This window comes from Drosophila subobscura, chromosome A (genome assembly GCF_008121235.1).
Source record: "Drosophila subobscura isolate 14011-0131.10 chromosome A, UCBerk_Dsub_1.0, whole genome shotgun sequence".
NCBI classification, from domain to species: Eukaryota; Metazoa; Arthropoda; class Insecta; order Diptera; family Drosophilidae; genus Drosophila; species Drosophila subobscura.
Window position 1 is genome coordinate 18041854 of NC_048530.1, and position 19446 is coordinate 18061299.

Below are 19446 nucleotides of genomic sequence, written 5' to 3' on the forward strand. Positions count from 1 at the left end.
TATATTTCGGTATATTTTTGAGGGTCATGAGGTATATCTTATCCATATTTCCGCGGTTGCACTGTCCCAAATAATCTAATCTAACCAATAAATAAATATAATTCTCAGCTGGACCACAAGAAGAATGGCGTTATCGTGAGCGTGTGAACGTATTCTGTTTTTGTATATTTGTGGGGTATTTTTGTGCTCATATATGATGCGCAAAAATGGGTCCGGGAGAGTAATTGCTGACCTAATCCTGAAGCGGAGATTCTTCAATCGTATTAAATAAGTGTTTCAGTGTTAAAAGTATTTGCAAGATAGTAATATCAAATATAACATCAAAATCGAAGAATTTGATTTAAGACTGCGGAATATTTTTAAAATGCTTAGTTATAGTTCGGTATATTTTTGAGGGCTGTGCGGTATAATTCATCAATAATTCCGCGGTCACACTATTCCAAACAAAATTCGTTCGTCGGCGCAAGTGCGCGGCGCGTGGAAAAATATATAACTTATTGTGGTAAAATCCTATCATCCGTATTTTTTTTGCGCTTAGAAACGGTTTGTGATCCTGTTGAAGATCAAAAGTGCAGTTTACAAAACACATATACAAGTAACAGCAGAAGGGCAGCGAGGAATCCAAAGAGAAGTACGTGCAAGAGTGAGAGCAAAAAGCAGCAGCCGCCGCAGCACCTAGGCGGCGCAGTTACAAAAAACAGAAAAATAAAACACCAAAAACAAGTGATTACGCATATTTTTGTCTTATTTAAAGTTCCTGATAAACGCATTTTTATAGATCTGTATGTGTGTGTGTATTAATTATTTTCAGCACATTGTAAAAACTTTTTTTGTGTTTTTTTTTTGCAAACACAAAAATTACACTAACCATTTATGCCGTTTGCTTGTGTATGTGATGGATTTAATTGATTAATAGCCATATGGCTATCCCGACATTGCAGTAGTAAAGTGTTTGACAAACAAAATTCTTGTATAAACCGCCAAAAAGGCAGCGCCGCAGTCGCCTGCAGAGAAAGCCTTGATCAAAGTGTATTAGTGCGAGGTGAGGCATTTCCAAAACGCATTCTCACGCTTTTCCCCTTTTATATTTTGTTAGTGCGTGCAGGACACCACACACAGCACGACGGAAGGTGGCACACAAAACAAATGTGTCTCGGAAAAGCCTCACCTTGATCTAACATACCTTTCCCCCCTCTGTCTGGCTTTAGATGCTCATGTGTAAATGTGGATGTGTGTGCGTGTGAGTATATGCGTGCAAAGCAAAAGGCAAAAATATAATAAAAAGCCAAGCCCAAAATGTATAGCGGAATGCATAGCAAAAAAAGTGAAATTTCTCTGCACAATTTCCCACTCTCTCTCTGGTTCGTTCCCTCTTTCTTGCCATTGCTGAATATTTAAATCAAAAATGATATTCGCTTATTGTTCACTCAATGATATAAAGAGAGAGAGAGAGTGATCGAAAAGGGGAGAATAAGAGGCTATTCTTTCATTCAAAAAATAAATAGGGAGAGAGGGCTTTTATCAGCGGAAATATTCGCTGCCTCTGCTGCCGCACCCCGCTTGACCTTATTCTCTTACTGACATACGCACACACACACACACACACGCAGTCACTCACCCGCTCTTTGCCTCTGTGGCTCTTGACTTTTCGTCTGCAGCTCTCATTTCCTGCGGGAGGGGGTGTGAAAGGTGCCGCCCGCATTTTGCGCTTTGGCGCATGCTTTAGCCCCCTTTAAATACAGTTTTATGTTTTGTAATGTTTTGGATGTTACTTTTTGTAGAAGGATGCCAAAAATAACGTGGATGTGGTCTTTGGGAGTCAATGAGGAAGGGACTAGGAACAATTGTCCAAACTAAAGCTGTCGCATTTGTGATATTTCTCTAACGAAATTTCTTAATTGACACGTCTGCTTCTTTTCCCGCATGTGTAGGTTCCCCTCGCCATTCTGTCTTTTTGCTTCCATAGATGGTTCTCTTACCCCCACGCCATCTCCTATGGCGCTTTGGGACGTGCCAATTTTCTGATTCCCTCGCTAATCAGCAACAGACTTTGACATTAGCGTTTTGATCATCATCATGAGCATAAACTTTATCACGGTTCTTGCTTATTTTTCATCTTCATAACGCTTCTATCTTCACCTTTAAATACACTTTTTCGTTTCGTTACGTTACGTTACGGAACAGCTGCATGCAAAATATGTAGATAATGCAGCCAGCCACACAGAACGTGACACACAAACACACATACTTACATACATACATATGTATGTATGTATGCTAAAAATGAGTTTCAGATCTAAGTTTTACAGTTTTCAATTAAGCTTTTTTAGCCTCTCCCTCCCCCTCTCTTTCAAGTTCAAGTTCAATTACAATCTATCAATTTGTTAGGTGCTCTCTCTCACATCTGACTCACCGTTAACGATCCTCAGAGACAACATTGTTTTTTGTGTGTCACACACTAAACACTCATTCGTGCCTCATCCTCCTCTTTTGATTCTACTAATTGTTGTTTGGTCGGTTACCAAGGGGCGTCAGAAAGCTTTCAGCGCAAAGCGAATGGAGGGAGAATGGGAATTATGCGAATAATGCGTTCTAAATTCCCCCCAAAACCCCAAAAACCAAACACACACGAGCACCGTTGCTGCTGGAACGATGACAGCAAAGACGGAGCAAGAGACAGTGCCAAAAAGAGAAAGAGGAAGAAACAGAGAGTAGTAAGTGAGGTGACCCAGACTGACGCAAAGGCAGGCTCCCAAAAACGTTATTGAGTTTATCGATTTTTAATTTTTTCTGGATTTTATGTTTGCGCATTTTGATGCTTTTTTTTTGATTGCAAGAAAGCTTAAGGCTTAAGGCTTAATAAATTAATGTACATATGTATGTACATATGTACATACATATATGTATGTATGTATACTTGTGTATTAGACTCGCGTATTGTTGTAACAACTTTTAATTAAAGGACTCCACTGGGACTCCACATACATAAGAATATATGTAAATATGGAGATAGAGGATCTTCTGATCCACCTGCGAAATGGAAATAGTGCTTCAGAATCATCAAGAGTTTAAAGCTAGTTTCATTGTATGCATAAAACCTGCTCCTATTAATGGATATTTCTTAGCGTTGATTGGGAGACTCTTTTTTGCCGTCTTTTAATGTCGTTGTATATGGAATTGATTAACAATAATAACCATAGAAACAGCAAACCCGAATACTGAATCATCATTATGATGCACAGACGGATCTCACGATGATCGCCGCACAGTGGCACAGTTTATTTTTTGTTTTGTTGTTTTTTCGAATATCTTTTTTTGTTCTGTGTCGCCAAATGAGCTCTTGAGAGCCATTTGCTATGCTGCTGCCAAAAGAACCCCAGAGCAAACCAGCAACCTAACAACTTGGCCTAATTTATAGCCATCAAGCTGTGATTTGCTCTAATTTCGTATTTAATTGGAGTTGTTCCGTCAAGGGAAACAACGCAGCGAAGAAGAGTAGAGAGAACAACCATTTTAAGATTTAGGTAAAGTCTATTTGGACTGAAATATTTGTCTTAGGTTCAGCTTTCTAGATCAAATAGATTGAACTCTAGATGTTGTATGCTCTATCGAACCATGGATATTATTCCATTGAAATTCCGACAAGTTTTCAACTGTTGTGAATAGTAGTTACATCATCTCTGGCATTCCATTACTCCAACTTTGGATACAGGTTTTCGCATAGGTTCTCAACACCAGGTCTCTGCGAAGCTTTTGTTGTTTGGTTTTTATTTTTTATCGCGTTTGAAAGATCTTTTATCACAGGTTGACTCTGCCTAGGTTTTAATTATGGTTGCGCTCACTCCCCACTCATTTCCTCCCCACCTCATCTTACCTTAGAAAACACTTCCCACGCATTGTGCTCGGTTTTTTGTATGCCTCTTTTCGGTGTGAATTCAGTTGTTATTTCGCTTGGAGCCTAGGCTTTATCGGTATGGCAAATCAAACTTGTTCCCCGTGCATGATTCTACGCACAAGTTTTTTTTCTGCAATTGACGTGCTCTTTCTTGTCCAAAGAAAGTTGTGTGCACAACATCTGGCAGAAGTAAAATGTACAACAAATGAACAAGTTGTCTCAAATGCGAAACACTTTCTCAAAGTCAGGGAAATGGATACCAATCTCAGAAGCGAATAACATTGAAAACATTCGTATGTTTGTACATGCAACATTGTGTAGGATTAGAAGAGCTTCTGGAAAAGGTTTCGTGCTTTATCGGTGCCGCCGATTCACCACTTGACATTGAAAGCGGCGTCACACGCGACTGCGCAGCAGCGTAATAGACGGAGCGGTGGGCAGGGGTACTACCAGAGGCTTTGACGCATGCCTTCGCTCGCCTTTGAAATATGTGAGTCACAAAACCGAATTACTTTGAACATTTCAATACCACCAGATGGTTGGTACACTTGGTATATAATGCTATGGTTGAAAGTTAATATTATAAAGTTGTATTTTATTCACATCTTTGGCTTGGAGAGAGTATACCCTAGTCGATCCGATTAGTCAATACGCATTCCTCTTTTGGGTTTCACGTGTGCGCGCGTGTGTGTTTTCCCCTATTCAATAATAGATTATTTATTTGCATTCCGTTTTGGTATGCTCTTTGGTCGCCAAAGTGCATTGATCCAAAGGCTGTTCAATTCAACGGCATCTTTGTAAGCTGAAAAAAAGCACATGCTCCTTGCACTTACAGCAGCGTTCGGAATTATAGTGGCTATATGAAGGGGCAAGCTGATTTCAATTAAATATATAAAAATGATGCCCAAAGAATGTAGTTATAAATGCCAACTATCATGTGTAGTGCAACTAATATTTTGTCCGCAACTGTGAGCCGCTCTGTCTCCAAAGCAAGACCTGCATTAAATGATGCCACTCAAAAAGAAAAGCCAAACAAATTCTCACACAGCGCCCAACAACATAAGCAAAAGAAGTTGATGACAAGAAGGAATGTTTGGCCTTTGAACGGGGGTCGAGGCATTGCATACCCTAAGTATGCCACCGCAACGATCTCATAGTGGCTCTGAGCTTCAGCACAACGCACTCGCCTTGTCATAATACACTCTTTTTTTTTAGGGTACCATAAAGAAAAATAGCGCGAGAGAGAATGAACATATTTATGCATTAAAATATGTCGTCTGTGCGTAAAACTGTAACTGTCTCCAGTGCAGGTTCCCCTCTCTTTTACCCGTCACGTAATTGTCATCCAATTTCTCTCCCTCTCTCTCACACAAATGTGTCGTTGGTTTATTGAACTTAATCTTGTGCGGAAGTTTAACAAAATCACGCCTCTGTCGCTGCCACTGCTTCTGCCTCTCTCTCGCTCTTTCTTCTCTTACATTTCTTTTTTTGCTCTATGGAGAATGCAAAAAAGACGCAGCGCAGCACAAGAGGGCGATGCGACTCTTCTCTGCCGCTATTGCAACTGTAAAGATTGCAAATGGCGCAGCGGAATAAATCGCAGAAGAGGCAGAGGAGAGACACACAAAAAAACTTGGCATTTGGCAAACGGTGAAAAAAACGAGCAGAAAACACACAATCATTCAATGGGGCCACAAGGGTGTGTGGCATTTGACAAATTGCAAATAGGGAATGTTTTTTGTACGGGTGGTGCTCATTAGCATAGAATTTAAGTACAGGATCAAAGAGAATCTCTAAAAAATATCTGTAGGAAAACTCATAGAGAACTTGCTGAAAGTACTCGTAAAGTATACATATATTCCTGAAGTACTATTTATTGCATATGCATCTATCGATATAGCAGAATCGGTAATGCCTTGCAGAGTATTAAGTATTGCAATACTAGAGTTTGGGATGCCCTTAGAATATCTCTCTCTCTCTCTCTCTTATATTTCAGCCATTAAATTGTTTCATTGATTCCCCCCATAAACAAGAATATGGTACACGAGTACTATGAGTATTATAAACAATTGCCAGAGACCTGTGTGCGGTTCGTAAATATACAAAGTGGTTTCCAGTAAATATGTGTATGAAAATGATGTATGTACATATGTATACTGCTCTTATACATATGTATGTAATATCTCTTTCCCGTTTGCACTAACTGTAACTTTATTGGCCACAAAATAGCTTCAAGGTTATAGCCAACAAACCACAAAACGATGGCAGGAGGCCGCAGACGTCAGGTAGAATGTTGGCGGCGGCGGTGGGGGGCAGTCAACCAACCAACAAGAAACAACCGCCTTAAGTAAACTGAAATAAACTAAAAATAAATGCATTAATTTAACAGTTAGGCTTCGAAATGAAACTAGCGAAAATCCAAAGCAAAGCAAACTATGCAGAAGACTGAGAGAGAGAAGATAGAAGAAAAGAAGACAGAAGACGGATACATGGAACTCTGACATGAATTTACGGCGGCACGGCACCACGGGCACACGCAATGCTGAAAGATGGGAAAAACTGTTAGGCCACAAACAACAACAACAACCCCACCAGCATAGCAAACAAAAGAAAGATCCAAAGCAGACATCCGAAAGATCGACAGGGAGAGATGCCAAAGAAACAGATCCATCAACAGATCACCAGATCCTAACCAGGGGGAATTTATGGGAACTAATTTATAAATTATAAGGGAACAAAACTTAAGTAATTTTCTAAAAGATAAACCCAATAGTCAAATAGGCTAACCTTCTGGTTGACACAGTAATTGCCAACTAAAATCTAGTTAGTAGATGTCCAACAGAACTCAGGAAAATTTCTTAGAACTGTTAAAACTAAAACACAGAATCAGAGCCGATTTAAAGGTAAAGATAACAAAGGTTTAAAATATGTACCGAAAGATTCTCGTTGTTGGGGGAACTCCAACTGACTTCTAGCAAAACCCCAAGCACTCAAAGAAAGGCCTGAAATATGATTTACATGAATTTATCAGCTTGCTCATGAGAAATGTTAAATGTTGAAGCACTGCAACGTCTTAAGCTTATGCTTAAAAGCATACAGGAAAACATCTGAGACAGCCAGTCAATTTTAGAGGCACGCGGAATACCCTGCATTATGATAAATGTATCGCGAACTTGGATACACCCTTCCCGAGGGTCTGCAAGAGTTCATTAGTGCGACTCCACTAATGGCGGCGTAATACTGGAGCACGGCAAAGAGATTAATGTCAAAGAGCACACGAGAGGGAGAGCTGGAGAGCTGGAGAGCGGGTTAGGCACCTTCTGTGGGAACTTGTAATAGCGGTAAACTCTGTGTGGACGACGACGACGACTTTCGTGCACCTTTAACATTAAACCCTAGACTCTTGGATTCTCCAAACGGAGTTGCACATGCCACATCACGCTTCAGTGACCACCCACAAAACGTAGCCCTGGAACACACAACAACAAGAAGAAGGCCATGAAAGAAGGCATGGAAAATGCTACCCAAAGGAACTAACAAAAAAAAAAAACTAAACGCAGACACAATGACGTCATTTGCAACAACCACCAACAATACATTTGTATACTCGTTGGCGGAGGGGAAACTCAAATGGAAATCGAATGGGGAACAAATGGGAATTCAACTACAAAACGACCCCCATGCGAATGAGTAATAAACACAAACCGGACGGAGGCTGTGGGCCTCCCCCCGCCCCCCCTCAATGTGGAGTGTTGGAGATTTTTAAAAATATCCCAAACAAAATAGAATTTAGTTAACGGCATGGAAATTGCCTTCAATTGCGAAAAACTTGATCAATTCAATCTCGTAATCGTTGTTTCGATCGCAGCGAGTGGGAAAGAGCTCTGTAAAAAATCAATTGAGAGCAAATAAATATGGGTGAAATGATTATTTGGCTTGGGCTTAATTCATACTAAATTATTAGCCATACGAAAATGAAATTCCCCGTTTGTGTGTGAGTGAAACATTTAAGAGCAATAATTTTTCGTTTAAGTATTGCAAGATTACGATTAAAGTGTTTTTATGATGCGCCCAAGAACGAATTTCGGAATGAAAGAACAGCGTGTCCAGCGGCAGAACATTCGAAATTCCTGCTCCCAAAAGTCATACCACTTCGAATGGTTAGTTGTATATTTTCTGTCTAAAAATTGAACATTTTAAAACTAAAGTTGCATTACAATTATATCTTGGAATCAATCGCGAACTTGGCCACTTGCCTTTCGAAACTTTATACAGTGAATGAAAAGGTATTCCTTGCCTTTCTGGTGAAATGCCAAACAGAATAGTAAAACGATGAAAAAGGTTCAAGTTGATGGAAGGACAAACTTAAGAGATGATTGCCATGAATGACATACACAAATAATTGAAGATTTAAAGTAAATATGCAAACCAATTAATGATTGTCTGCGAGCATTTATTTTTGAAGGTATGAAAAGGCCTAAGCCTCATTTGAAAGACGCCCTAAAGTGTTGTGAAAACGCAAGTTTCCCTTGGTTTATAAATGTTTGTTCCAACTGGAAAGTTAAGAAGCGAAATTAATTTGTTTAGGCGCTTACGTCATTCGGCATGCATATGTAGACGAAAAGTGTGTGTTTTCCCTGGTGCCGCATTGTTTGGGGTTTTTGGAACGGTAACAAAACGAATTTTCCTCAAAATACATGGGGTAAATGTTTTCTCGAAATTCTCGTTTCGTTTCGTTCATTTGTTTATAACGATTTCAATTTCGGTTTTCGATTTGTATATGGAATACACACACACCCATCACACACAGACAGACGGACGGACGGACAGACAGAGATCTCTTCTTTCGCTTTGTACTTTTTTCTGTGTAGTTTAGTTTTTCTTTTATTTTCTAGATTGCTCTTTTTTTTGTTGCTTTGCTTGTGCTTTCTTCTTTTTTATTATAACAATTAAATTCTTTTAACGATTGTGGTTTTTGTGTATGCGAAAATATTGCCTAACCTTGGCCCATAAGAAAAAAATGGAATAGCCAAATAATAATCTAATCAGCAAAATTCAGTATTTGGCTGAAAGTAAGCGACAGAGCAGCAGAAGCTAGAATTCAATCAGAACTAATGGCGGAAGGCAGAAAGAAGCAAAATACAAGAAGTAAATTAAACCAAAAAGAAAATGTTAAGCAACAAAAAAAAACATAAGCATTGTAATTATTGTCTCCGATTGTTGGTTTCTCATAGCCGGTGCGCCATTTCGTATCTTGTTTAGCGGCAATCTCTTGGAACAACAAAAAAATGGCATTTCAGTTATAAATAAATACTAGTATTTGTACATAAATACCTGTACTTGCTTGGTAAAATGTTTGCGTTGTAAATTACTTTGATTCACTGTACAAATTTCGGCTAAGCGAACGGCTAATGGATTTGAAGAAACTGGATTTATGTCACAGCCACACTGAAATAAGTTTGCACAAAGATAATGGTATCCCATAGATATTTTATATTTTTCAAATCACTTTATGCTTTCCAAAGCTACAGGTAGGGTATCCTCTCCATAGGCGTTGCCTGTCTCGCTTTCTATAGCTCTGAAGCTTTCTCACCAGTTTTTCTACACCATTGCGTATGAGTAACATTTTGCAATTTGAACACGTTTGTTGTTTCGCTGTTGTTGCTGTTTTTCCTGTTTTATTTTAAGTTTTTACTTCTTGTGGATAATTCAATTGCCTGCCTGCCTGCCTGGAAAACTTGGGCGTGGGAATACACACGTTTTTATCGTATCCGTATCGTTGTTGTTTACTGTATGGCGTCTCGAGTCTTGCAACGAATTGATTGACATGCCAGCTTTTGCGCCGATTACTCATACTCTCAAGCTACTTGTTGCTTATTGCCATACCCCCAAAGTCACTCTAGGAGTTTTGCCAAGCAAATTGAGAGACTCAACAGCAGGAAAAGTATCTACTCTTTGGGGATTTCTGGTAGATTTTGGTATTGTAGTTTGAGAAATACTATGAAAATCCTTTTCTACTCAAGATACAGATGGGTTGAGTACCAGTGTTTGGACATGACTGTACCTACAAATGACCTGCAAATGACATCTTCTGTAAGTCATCTGTGTGTCATCTTCTGTAACATTTGGGCTCAATATCGCTTGCAGTGTTGGTTAATGCGGTTGGACAACACAACTGTACCTGTGTCATTCGATTGCCGTAATTGATATTCCACATTGCGACAACGAAGGCTGCGGTTGAATCTCGAATTGCACGGGGGGTGTTTGTGAATTATTTAAAGCGCTTAGATTTAGTTTTCGATATTATTATTTGTGTGTTCCATATTTTTGAACTCTCGAACTGTGTGGTACATTTGGCCAAACGCCAATTGGCCAACTGATTGGCTCTGGTCTCTGGTCTGCCTGACCGTCTTTGCTTTGTAAAATGTTCCTTCAATGCGTAATTTTTGCAAATGGCAACCAATTTATGGCTCAATCGATGACGCAGACAATGGCTGTCCGTAGCATGAGGAGGGGTGGCAGGGTGCTATTCTGGAGAGACTGGAGATCTATTGTTGTTTGGGGCACAAAAGGCTAATTGCAAACGGCAACAAACAAGCGCAACAATACACAATAGAGGTTCACATTTCAATTGTACATAAACCGATGCTTTTGATACTCTTCCCGGGAGATCGAACAATCCCGTCTCCATCATTGTCAGCCATAAAAGAATGCAAAATCACTCAATGGGGGTTTTCACCACATTTCTCCAAAAAGGGTATTTATTGCACAAACGAGTGGAATTTTGGCTAGGTCTGCACTGCCTTCCTGTTTGGCCCCCGTTCCCCATGTCCCATGCCCTGTGCCGTTTGGCATGTGTAAATGTGGTTCATTGAACTTTTTATTTTATGCTTCATTTGCTAGCCGAGCAAATGGCAACAAAAGAAAACAAGAAACAACAAGCCATAGATGGGTCGACAGCTGTTGAGTTTGGCAAAACCGAATCAAAGAATACCCTGGAAAAGGCACCCACTCCCAAAGGATAGTTGGACTGCAAAATTCGCGCATGATAAATATGAAATATGAGACACATTTCTCTATCAATTGGGATAGATTTTATGATTTTTTAGATCATAAATCCATTAGTGTTGCTCCTTTTTTATGTACCATATTTCCTTCCATAAATCTTTAGAATTTCAACCATCTTGTGGGATTGATGCGCCGTCATGAAAGGGTATACAAAATGCGAGTACAAGTGCCAAAGAAAACAGCAATTGGCAGGTCGGCGAGTAGTTGATGGCGACTTTCTTACATAAGCCAAAGCCAAGAAAGAAAACCAAATGAAACGACAGGGAAACATAAAAGAAAACTACAAGCCAAAGTGTAGAGCACTGCACACAGTAGCAAAAGGTTAACAGAACGCAAAAACGGCGCACAGAATGATGAGGAGTGCAAGTCGAAGACAGGCAAGGCAACAGATTGCATTCGTGCCCCATCTATGGGTTCTATAACTCGAAAAGGGAAATGGGTGTGGAATATAGAGATATTTCAGATATTCGCTGTGAAAATGTACCATAGGTGAATGGCTGTGCATGCAATTAAGCTCCATATCAGCCACAAGTGTGACAGAAAGTGTTGACCTACGTTGATTGAAATCTTTGTATGAATGCTATCGAGAATCTGTAGAATATATTTTGCCTTGGGAATAAAATTCACATTTTTAAGATACAAATATTTATATTCCTTTCGAGTCGAAACATTTGAATGTAGGTGGCCAGGTGGCCAAAAAAGAAACCTAAAACTAAACCGAACATTTATTTCCCTTTTGCAGAAGGAGTGATTGTGTGTGAGAGAGCGTGAGAGAGAGATCCAGTACATCCCGCCACCATGAGCAAGAAGCCAACAGTTGGACCGGCGCTCCATAAGGTCATTATGGTGGGCAGCGGCGGTGTTGGCAAATCCGCCCTCACACTGCAGTTTATGTACGACGAATTCGTTGAGGACTATGAGCCCACCAAGGCCGATAGTTATAGGAAAAAGGTAAGCCCAACGCATGAATGGAACTCTGCTGCAGATTTATACTCGCTCTCTCTACCGCTGTTTAGGTTGTGCTGGATGGTGAGGAAGTACAAATAGATATACTGGATACGGCTGGGCAGGAGGACTATGCCGCCATCAGAGATAATTATTTTCGCAGCGGCGAGGGTTTCCTCTGTGTCTTCTCAATCACAGACGATGAGAGCTTCCAGGCAACCCAGGAATTCAGGTGAGTGTGTCAAGACAGAGACGGAGACAGAGACAGAGACAGAGGGAGAGATGACACCAAGTGTCGTCGCTAGCGGTTTTCATTTTCACAGACAGCAATCTCTACATTCCTTGTGTTTTTTTTTTTTGTTTTTGCTGTATTGCTGCTAATTAGTCACACAAGCACCTGAGTGTCTGCTCTAACAACGGGGGAGGGGTAGCATCAGGTTGTAGTGGCAGTGGCATCTTTATTCATGCGACTACACCATCCAGAGAGGGATGCTGGAGGTTTGAATAAAAGACTCAACGTGTCTTACAGATGCGTATTCATTTTGATTGTTTTCTTTTTTTATTCTTCTAAAGATTGTAATAACCGCCTTTAGGCGCTTGTATCGAATTTATTTATCAACAGATAATCTAAAGGATTATTCATGATTAGGAAACATAGGAGAAGTGCCTCTGATCCAAGGTGTACTGTTAGTGATCACTTCATTCAGTGATCTTCTTAGATTATAGAATATTAGATAAATATTCCTCCAAAAGCAGCTCGAAAAACACAATCTTTCAAGCCACCTTTTTATCTTTTTGTCAAACGAAACTTGGGGAAACAACTCTCGAAAGTCTGCACCACCACTCAATACTCAATTGAAACCTCTTGCTATGACACCATCTAGCAAGCACCCTTGCAAAGTGCCTTTAGCTCTGCTCTCAGACATTTCCATTTCCATTCCCATTCCCATTTGACCTAATTGAGTTCTTTTAAAACATTCAGTAGGAAACAACAGAACGCATTAGGGAGAATATTATGAGAATTGTTTAAAGGGTGCGACCTGCCACACATACATATGTACAAGGGGTTACCGGGTGACCGGTTGCAAATATTTATGCCTCCATACAAATAGCAAACAGAAGGGTAGAATGTATAGCATCTATGTATATGTAGGTGCGTGTGTCTGTCGCGTAGTGAAGTAGAGTGACACACGCCACGCCACGCACTGACTCACCTGCAAAAAACATTGCCATTGGGCCCCACGATAAGCCTATCCATATCTATCTACCTGTATATGTGTACGTATCACTAATGGCTCTCTTTATTCCTGTCCCTCTTCTTTAACTCTTTTTCAGAGAACAGATATTGCGGGTGAAGAATGACGAGAGCATACCGTTCCTGCTGGTGGGCAACAAATGCGATTTGAATGACAAGCGAAAGGTGCCGCTGAGCGAGTGCCAATTGAGGGCCCAACAGTGGGCGGTGCCCTACGTAGAGACCTCGGCCAAGACGCGCGAGAATGTTGACAAGGTGAGGGCAATGCCTCCTCCAGGAGGCCCCACAGCCTACCCAGACACACAGATACACTTGCACTCGCCATTGCCTTAGAGTGGAAACCACACAACAAATGCGACACCTTAGACACACAAAAAAAGAAATACGAATACTCTTTCGCATTTAATTGGCTAGCAACAAAAACTTGTACAAAGAGAGCAAAAGTGTTTTGAAGTTAATTTAAGTTTTAAGTATTTTTAAACACATTATTTTCGATGTTTAATTTATTTGTTGGCCCTTTGTTTGAGTAAAGGACACAATTACAACCCTCTCGCATTGAGCGGCTAAGGGATCTACTGATACATTTGACAATAGATTTGAATTAAGCTTTGAATTAAGAACTAGTATAGATCTTAGAGCTCTCTTATGTCTGTGATGATCATCGAGTGGCACCTTTTCCTTAATCCTTCTTGGTCCAGTGTCTTTCACAATAATAAATGGGAATACTTACTCTAGGGACATCTAGTTTGAGATGAATTTACTTTGAAACAAAGTCTCTTTTTATACCTACAGTTTTTTCGTTAGAAACTCAAGAATGAAGTGGGTAGATTGTACCATGAAAGTAAAATAGTTAGCAAAGGAAATACACACTCTACGTATCATTAGGTCCAAGTAAATATTGCACACTCATTTACAGTCTTATCTGTGAGTTTGAGTACGCGTATGACAATCGTCGGAACTCACTTAGAGAGCAATTTAAGATTATCTCAAATGCAAAACGCAACACAATCCATGAACGAAGTTGTACAATTCTTTCTTTTAGTAAATTTCCTAAGTGAAGCATAATTATCAGACAGCTGACAGATGATATTTTAAGGGAAATGTGATTCATTCAAGTTCTCACTACGAGTATAATCTTTCTTTATGGCCGTCAAACATTTTGTGAGTGATAGCAGAGAATTTGTAATATTTGTAGTAGCGTTGTGGTTGTAGGGGCGTTCTGATAGCAGCTACAATTCAGGAAGTTTGATAGGAATGGGGAATTTGTTTTGTTATGCGTATGGAATGCACATGCAAGCTACAGATTTAGGTATTATCAGTAGCTATTACTATTATTAATTAAGTTTACATACAATATAGAAACAGTAACAGATCGTTTAAGGATTCCGGTACTTGTGCCACGATTCGTTCTTCCATTACTCCAAAGATCTCTTCTCACACACACACACACACACACACACAAACACAGCAATACGCAAACACAGATAAGACTAAAGCTTAACACCCCAAAGGGAACATTCCTGCTGCCAAGCTTTCAATGTCGTTGCCGCTTTTCGTTTTTGCTCGACTTTTGATTTTAATTATTTCAATATATGAATTTAGTAAGGCAAAGAATGCCCAATGCATTTCCCTCTTGCTCTTTCGCTCTTGCGCCTTCACACAAGCCGTAGATGATGTTCGTGTGTGTTTGTGTATTGGTGTTACCTTTTTTCTTCTTTTTTTTTTGTATAAAGTATAAGTTTGAATACGAATTGTAAAGCTGATTTCTGATGATGCTAACTCTCTCACTATGATTCTTTATATGACTTAATTCCCAATTAAATCCACAATTGCAGGTATTTTTTGATTTGATGCGCGAGATAAGGTCACGAAAAACCGAAGATTCGAAAGCCACGAGCGGGCGTGCTAAAGATAGATGCAAGAAGCGGAGACTTAAGTGTACCCTACTTTAGGCATTAGGTGCATACAACCAACAATTTCCAATACTTTCCAACAAAAATTTACATAAAATACCCAAAAACCCAAACACAGTACAACATATAATATATCCAATATGTAATACAATAACCCCTAGAGTTGTAATACCCCCTTTCCCCATAACTTTTTGGTTAACTCTGAGCTTGAATCTTTCCCAAAATTTAGCTTGTTTGCTGTTTGCTTTTGGCTTTAAGCACTCTTCTATATTTTTACTAACATTTAACCCCCCGTTACTTTTGATGGATTCTCTTTGATATTTGTTTGCAATATATTTAACTTACTTAAGATTTCATTTAATTATGATATTTGGTTTGCCAACACTACTACTACTACTACACCACACAACTAACTGACAGCATAAAAGCTCTTTTCAACACTGAATTTTGTTTGGCCTAAAGGCTTTGCAACAGTTTTGCATTTTCAAGCACTACTTACATTTACATGGAAGATGGGTTGGGGATATAAACTGGATCCTTAAACTTCATTTTTTGTTGTTCTTCTGTTTCCATGGCCTTGAGGGATTTTCTTGACATTTCGAGCAGGTTCTAATATATTAAATGGTCCGACGTTTGTTTTCTCTTTTGTCAGAGCTTATAGGATTTAAGATTTTTTATAAGATCTAACACACACACACACACACACATACATGTACATACATACACCGACAAACATCCACACACATACTTATACAAAATCTTTTCAAAAGAAAGACAAATGTATACACTTTATTTTATTTATTTTTAAATTTTGTGCCTGGAATTTATTTAGATTTTATTTAATTCGGTTTCTTGGTACTCTTCTTACTTTGATGAACTATCTTTTTCTGGTATGAAGTGTGTACAATGCTTATGAAACACACTGTACCTGCCTAGAGAGGAGCAATGAAAAAGTTATTCAAAGTTTCAATCCTTTTGGTGAGACTTTTCCTACTTTTTCTATGCTCCCTCCGTTTTTACTCCTGTAAAAATTGCTTTCGGTTTTCTCTATAATTTTGTTTCGTTTAGCAAACTTTTCAAAATTTATATGTAACTATAGAGAAGAAATTGTACCCCACAACTGAAATATAAAAATAGTTCAATGATATTAATGTATTTTTTATGTACTCCTTTGATGTAGGTATTTTATGATCTAATCAGGGATATTTCATCACGTAAAAAGCAACGTCAGACGGACGTGAAACAGCCGCCGAAGCCCAATTCTCATTGCTGCCAATTGCTGTAGGGAGATGAAACAACCAAACAAACAACAACTACCACATGATGAACAACTGCAACAACAACCACAACAAATGCAGCAGCAACAACAACAACAACTACAACGGCCGCATAGATAAAACCTTCAGCAAAGAACAGAACGTTTTGTTAATAATAAATTAACTTAGAGAACACAAACACACACGAAAAAACAAAACAAAAACAAGAAAATATCAAAAAATAATTTTCCGCACCAAACGAAAACACGCAAAAAGCTTAATCCAAGCAACAAACTGCATTGTAATATACATAAACAATATATTTTGTAGGCAAAAGAAAAGGTTAATAATTTTCCCAACATCCAGCCGCCACGACAATTTTGTCACTTAACTCTTGGTTAAGTTCTCTTCAATTTGAACAATTGTGTTTCGTCTTTGTTGCTCTTTTGTTGCAAATACATTGAAAAACACATGCCTAAAGCGTAAACTTATTAAATGTAATCAATCTTAGAAACCTAAAAACCAATTAATGCAATTCATTAAAAACTATAAATATCTTTTTTTTTTGTAATCATTTTTAATTTAAATAGCGAAATGCAAACACACATACAAAACAAACAAGAAACCTTACAGAAAAGCTTTTTATGAATACTTCTATATATATATATTTAAATATACAACAAAAATAAGAGTTTAAACAACAAAAAAACCTAAACCTAAATGAAGGAACTCCTAAATTGCTAAAACAAAAAATAGAAACGGAAATAAACGTTCCCTTTATTTAATATTAAAACGAAATGAAACAAAACAAATTTTTAAGGCAATTTTTGTAATTTTCTAAACGGAAGGCAAACAACAAAAAGGAATAGATATACATAAAAACAAAAAGCAAATGCAAAAACCCCAGAGAAAAGTAGAGAAACAATTAGTTTTTGACAAGCTTGAGAGATTTTCCTTGAACAGTGTTTTGTTTCTTTTCTTCTTTTGTATTGTAACGCTGAAATACATCCAATATATATACACACATATATATATTATAACTATTTAAATATGGCAATTTCTCCCAATTGATTTGCTTGTTTACTTTTGTAAAACTGCATTCTGTATTGTAATGTTTAAGCTATTATTATTATGATAATTATTATTATTAAATATATAAGTTATGTATGCAATCAATTGATGGATGGTTCAACTTTTGTATCAAGCATTTTCCTTCCTCTATCTCTCTCTCCCCCACCTCCAACTCTCGCCCAGCACCTACACCTACTTCGACACTTTTATTCTTTTTGTCAACTTTGTGAAAATTAGTTGCTAATCCCACAAACACGGACATAAACAAACATTTCACTCTTTTTCATTCTCAAACGAACACTCGCTCACACGCATACACGAATACATACAAATACATGTATATCCAAAATAAAATTCAGCAAGAAAACGCATTTTTTTTATATGAATATTATATATACATAAATTATTATTACGAGAGTTAAAAATTGCGATTGCAGGAGCGTACGTTTAGCTTGACTCAAAAATAAACCGAAAAATATGAGAAATAAAAACCAAACAACAACAAAAACCACCAAAACATAGTTTTACTTTCAATTAAACAATCATTATCCTCTGTCTAATAGTAGGTACCCACAAAAATATCAAACGCAAATGAATGGAACAAAATACAATACTTGGAACACACCAAACAATTTCAATGGGCATCAGGCATATCCATTCCTTTGATGTGATGTAAAATCTATACTGCAGGGGCTGAAAAAGTGAGTCAGATCACAATGGAAACAAATATACGGGATAAGTCCATATTAGACGAATTAAGGACGTGCTATGGCATTAAGGTCAAACCACATCTATCAGCATCAGCTACATTTTAACCTTAACTACGTCACTGATGAAAATATTAGCGTTAAATCAGTTTGATCAACAGTTTCCGGCACCGAATCTACAGATCTACTGACTGAGTACCGCGTATAAAAGCTGTTACTTTTCTGTTTTAGATGTTGTGTCATGGATCTCTTCTCAGTGGTGTACTAACTCACATTCCTTGGGCTTCCATTGTATACACATTTCGATGCATATTTATGTACATTTAAATATATGTATGTATAGTCGCGCCAGTAATATTTCACTTTTTTCCATCTCATGTCTCGACCGCCCATGTGGTGGAAATCCTCCCCAATTTGTAAAACACATGTTCCATGTTTTTGCTGTGAAATCTGTTTGTTTTTAATTTTATTTTTTTTTCGCATTTTCTGTTTTCTTTACACATTTACATTTATATATAATATATATATATCCATTCTTCATATATACTTTTTTATATCCATTGCAGTTGATTCATGACTTATTTAATTTTGTTTTTGTTTTTTTATGCAGTTTGTTTAAAAATAATTTTACAAGATACATTTACAGCTAAAAAGGTTTTCTCTCGTTTACTTCTGGTTTTGTTTTTGTTGTTTTAAATTGTTTATAATTTTTTTCTTGCTTTTGTTGTTTTGTCTCATTTGTTGGTGTTTTTTCTTGTTTGTTTGTTTATGGATTATAAGTTTGCAATACTCCCGATGATTTTCAACTTAAAGAAACAATTTTTAAAGAAATTAATAGTTAATTAAGTTAGGCTTAAAGATTCTACAATGAAATCGTTTTGTTGCTGTTTTGTTTTTTGTATTTTTGTATAGTTTTTTAGTTAGTACGAATTACACAAAATATTATTGGGTTTCAATTATTACTTGGCTACTTAAAAAATAATACTTAGCAAATATATTAAAAAAAAAAAAATTTTCAAAAACTAATTTCCAATTTTTAAATGAAAAAGTCCATAAATTAAAAAAGAAAACTAAACAACTAATTATGATTTAGGGTTAATTCCTCAAAAGGTGGAAATTCTATTTTTTATTATTCTTTATACATTTGCATTTATGATTAGTAACAGAAATCAATGAAACAGGAGTCTATATATTGTATATCGTAGAACTATATCCAGGGGCGCAGTTCCTCTTTCAGCTTACAAAATAACTAAAACATTTTACAATTAACATTCAAAAACATTTACACAGACAATCCATACACATACATACATATACATTTATATTTTTGCAATAT

General features: G+C 37.7%; 1 protein-coding gene across 2 annotated transcripts; it reads left to right on the plus strand.

Moving 5' to 3' along the window:
- The first annotated feature begins 449 nt into the window (after nt 1-449).
- LOC117890696 (ras-related protein Ral-a) lies at nt 450-17021 on the plus strand. 2 transcript variants are annotated; one of them, XM_034795706.1, is made up of 6 exons: nt 450-631; nt 11706-11914; nt 11980-12140; nt 13244-13418; nt 14999-15122; nt 16257-17021. In XM_034795706.1, the coding sequence occupies exons 2-5, from the start codon at nt 11762-11764 to the stop codon at nt 15113-15115; spliced, it is 606 nt and encodes a 201-aa protein (XP_034651597.1). In that variant the 5' UTR covers nt 450-631; nt 11706-11761; the 3' UTR covers nt 15116-15122; nt 16257-17021. The 2 variants fall into 2 exon arrangements, with proteins under 2 accessions (XP_034651597.1, XP_034651606.1); XM_034795715.1 differs by lacking the exon at nt 14999-15122 and having other exon boundaries at nt 452-631.
- Nucleotides 17022-19446: the final 2425 nt, after the last annotated feature.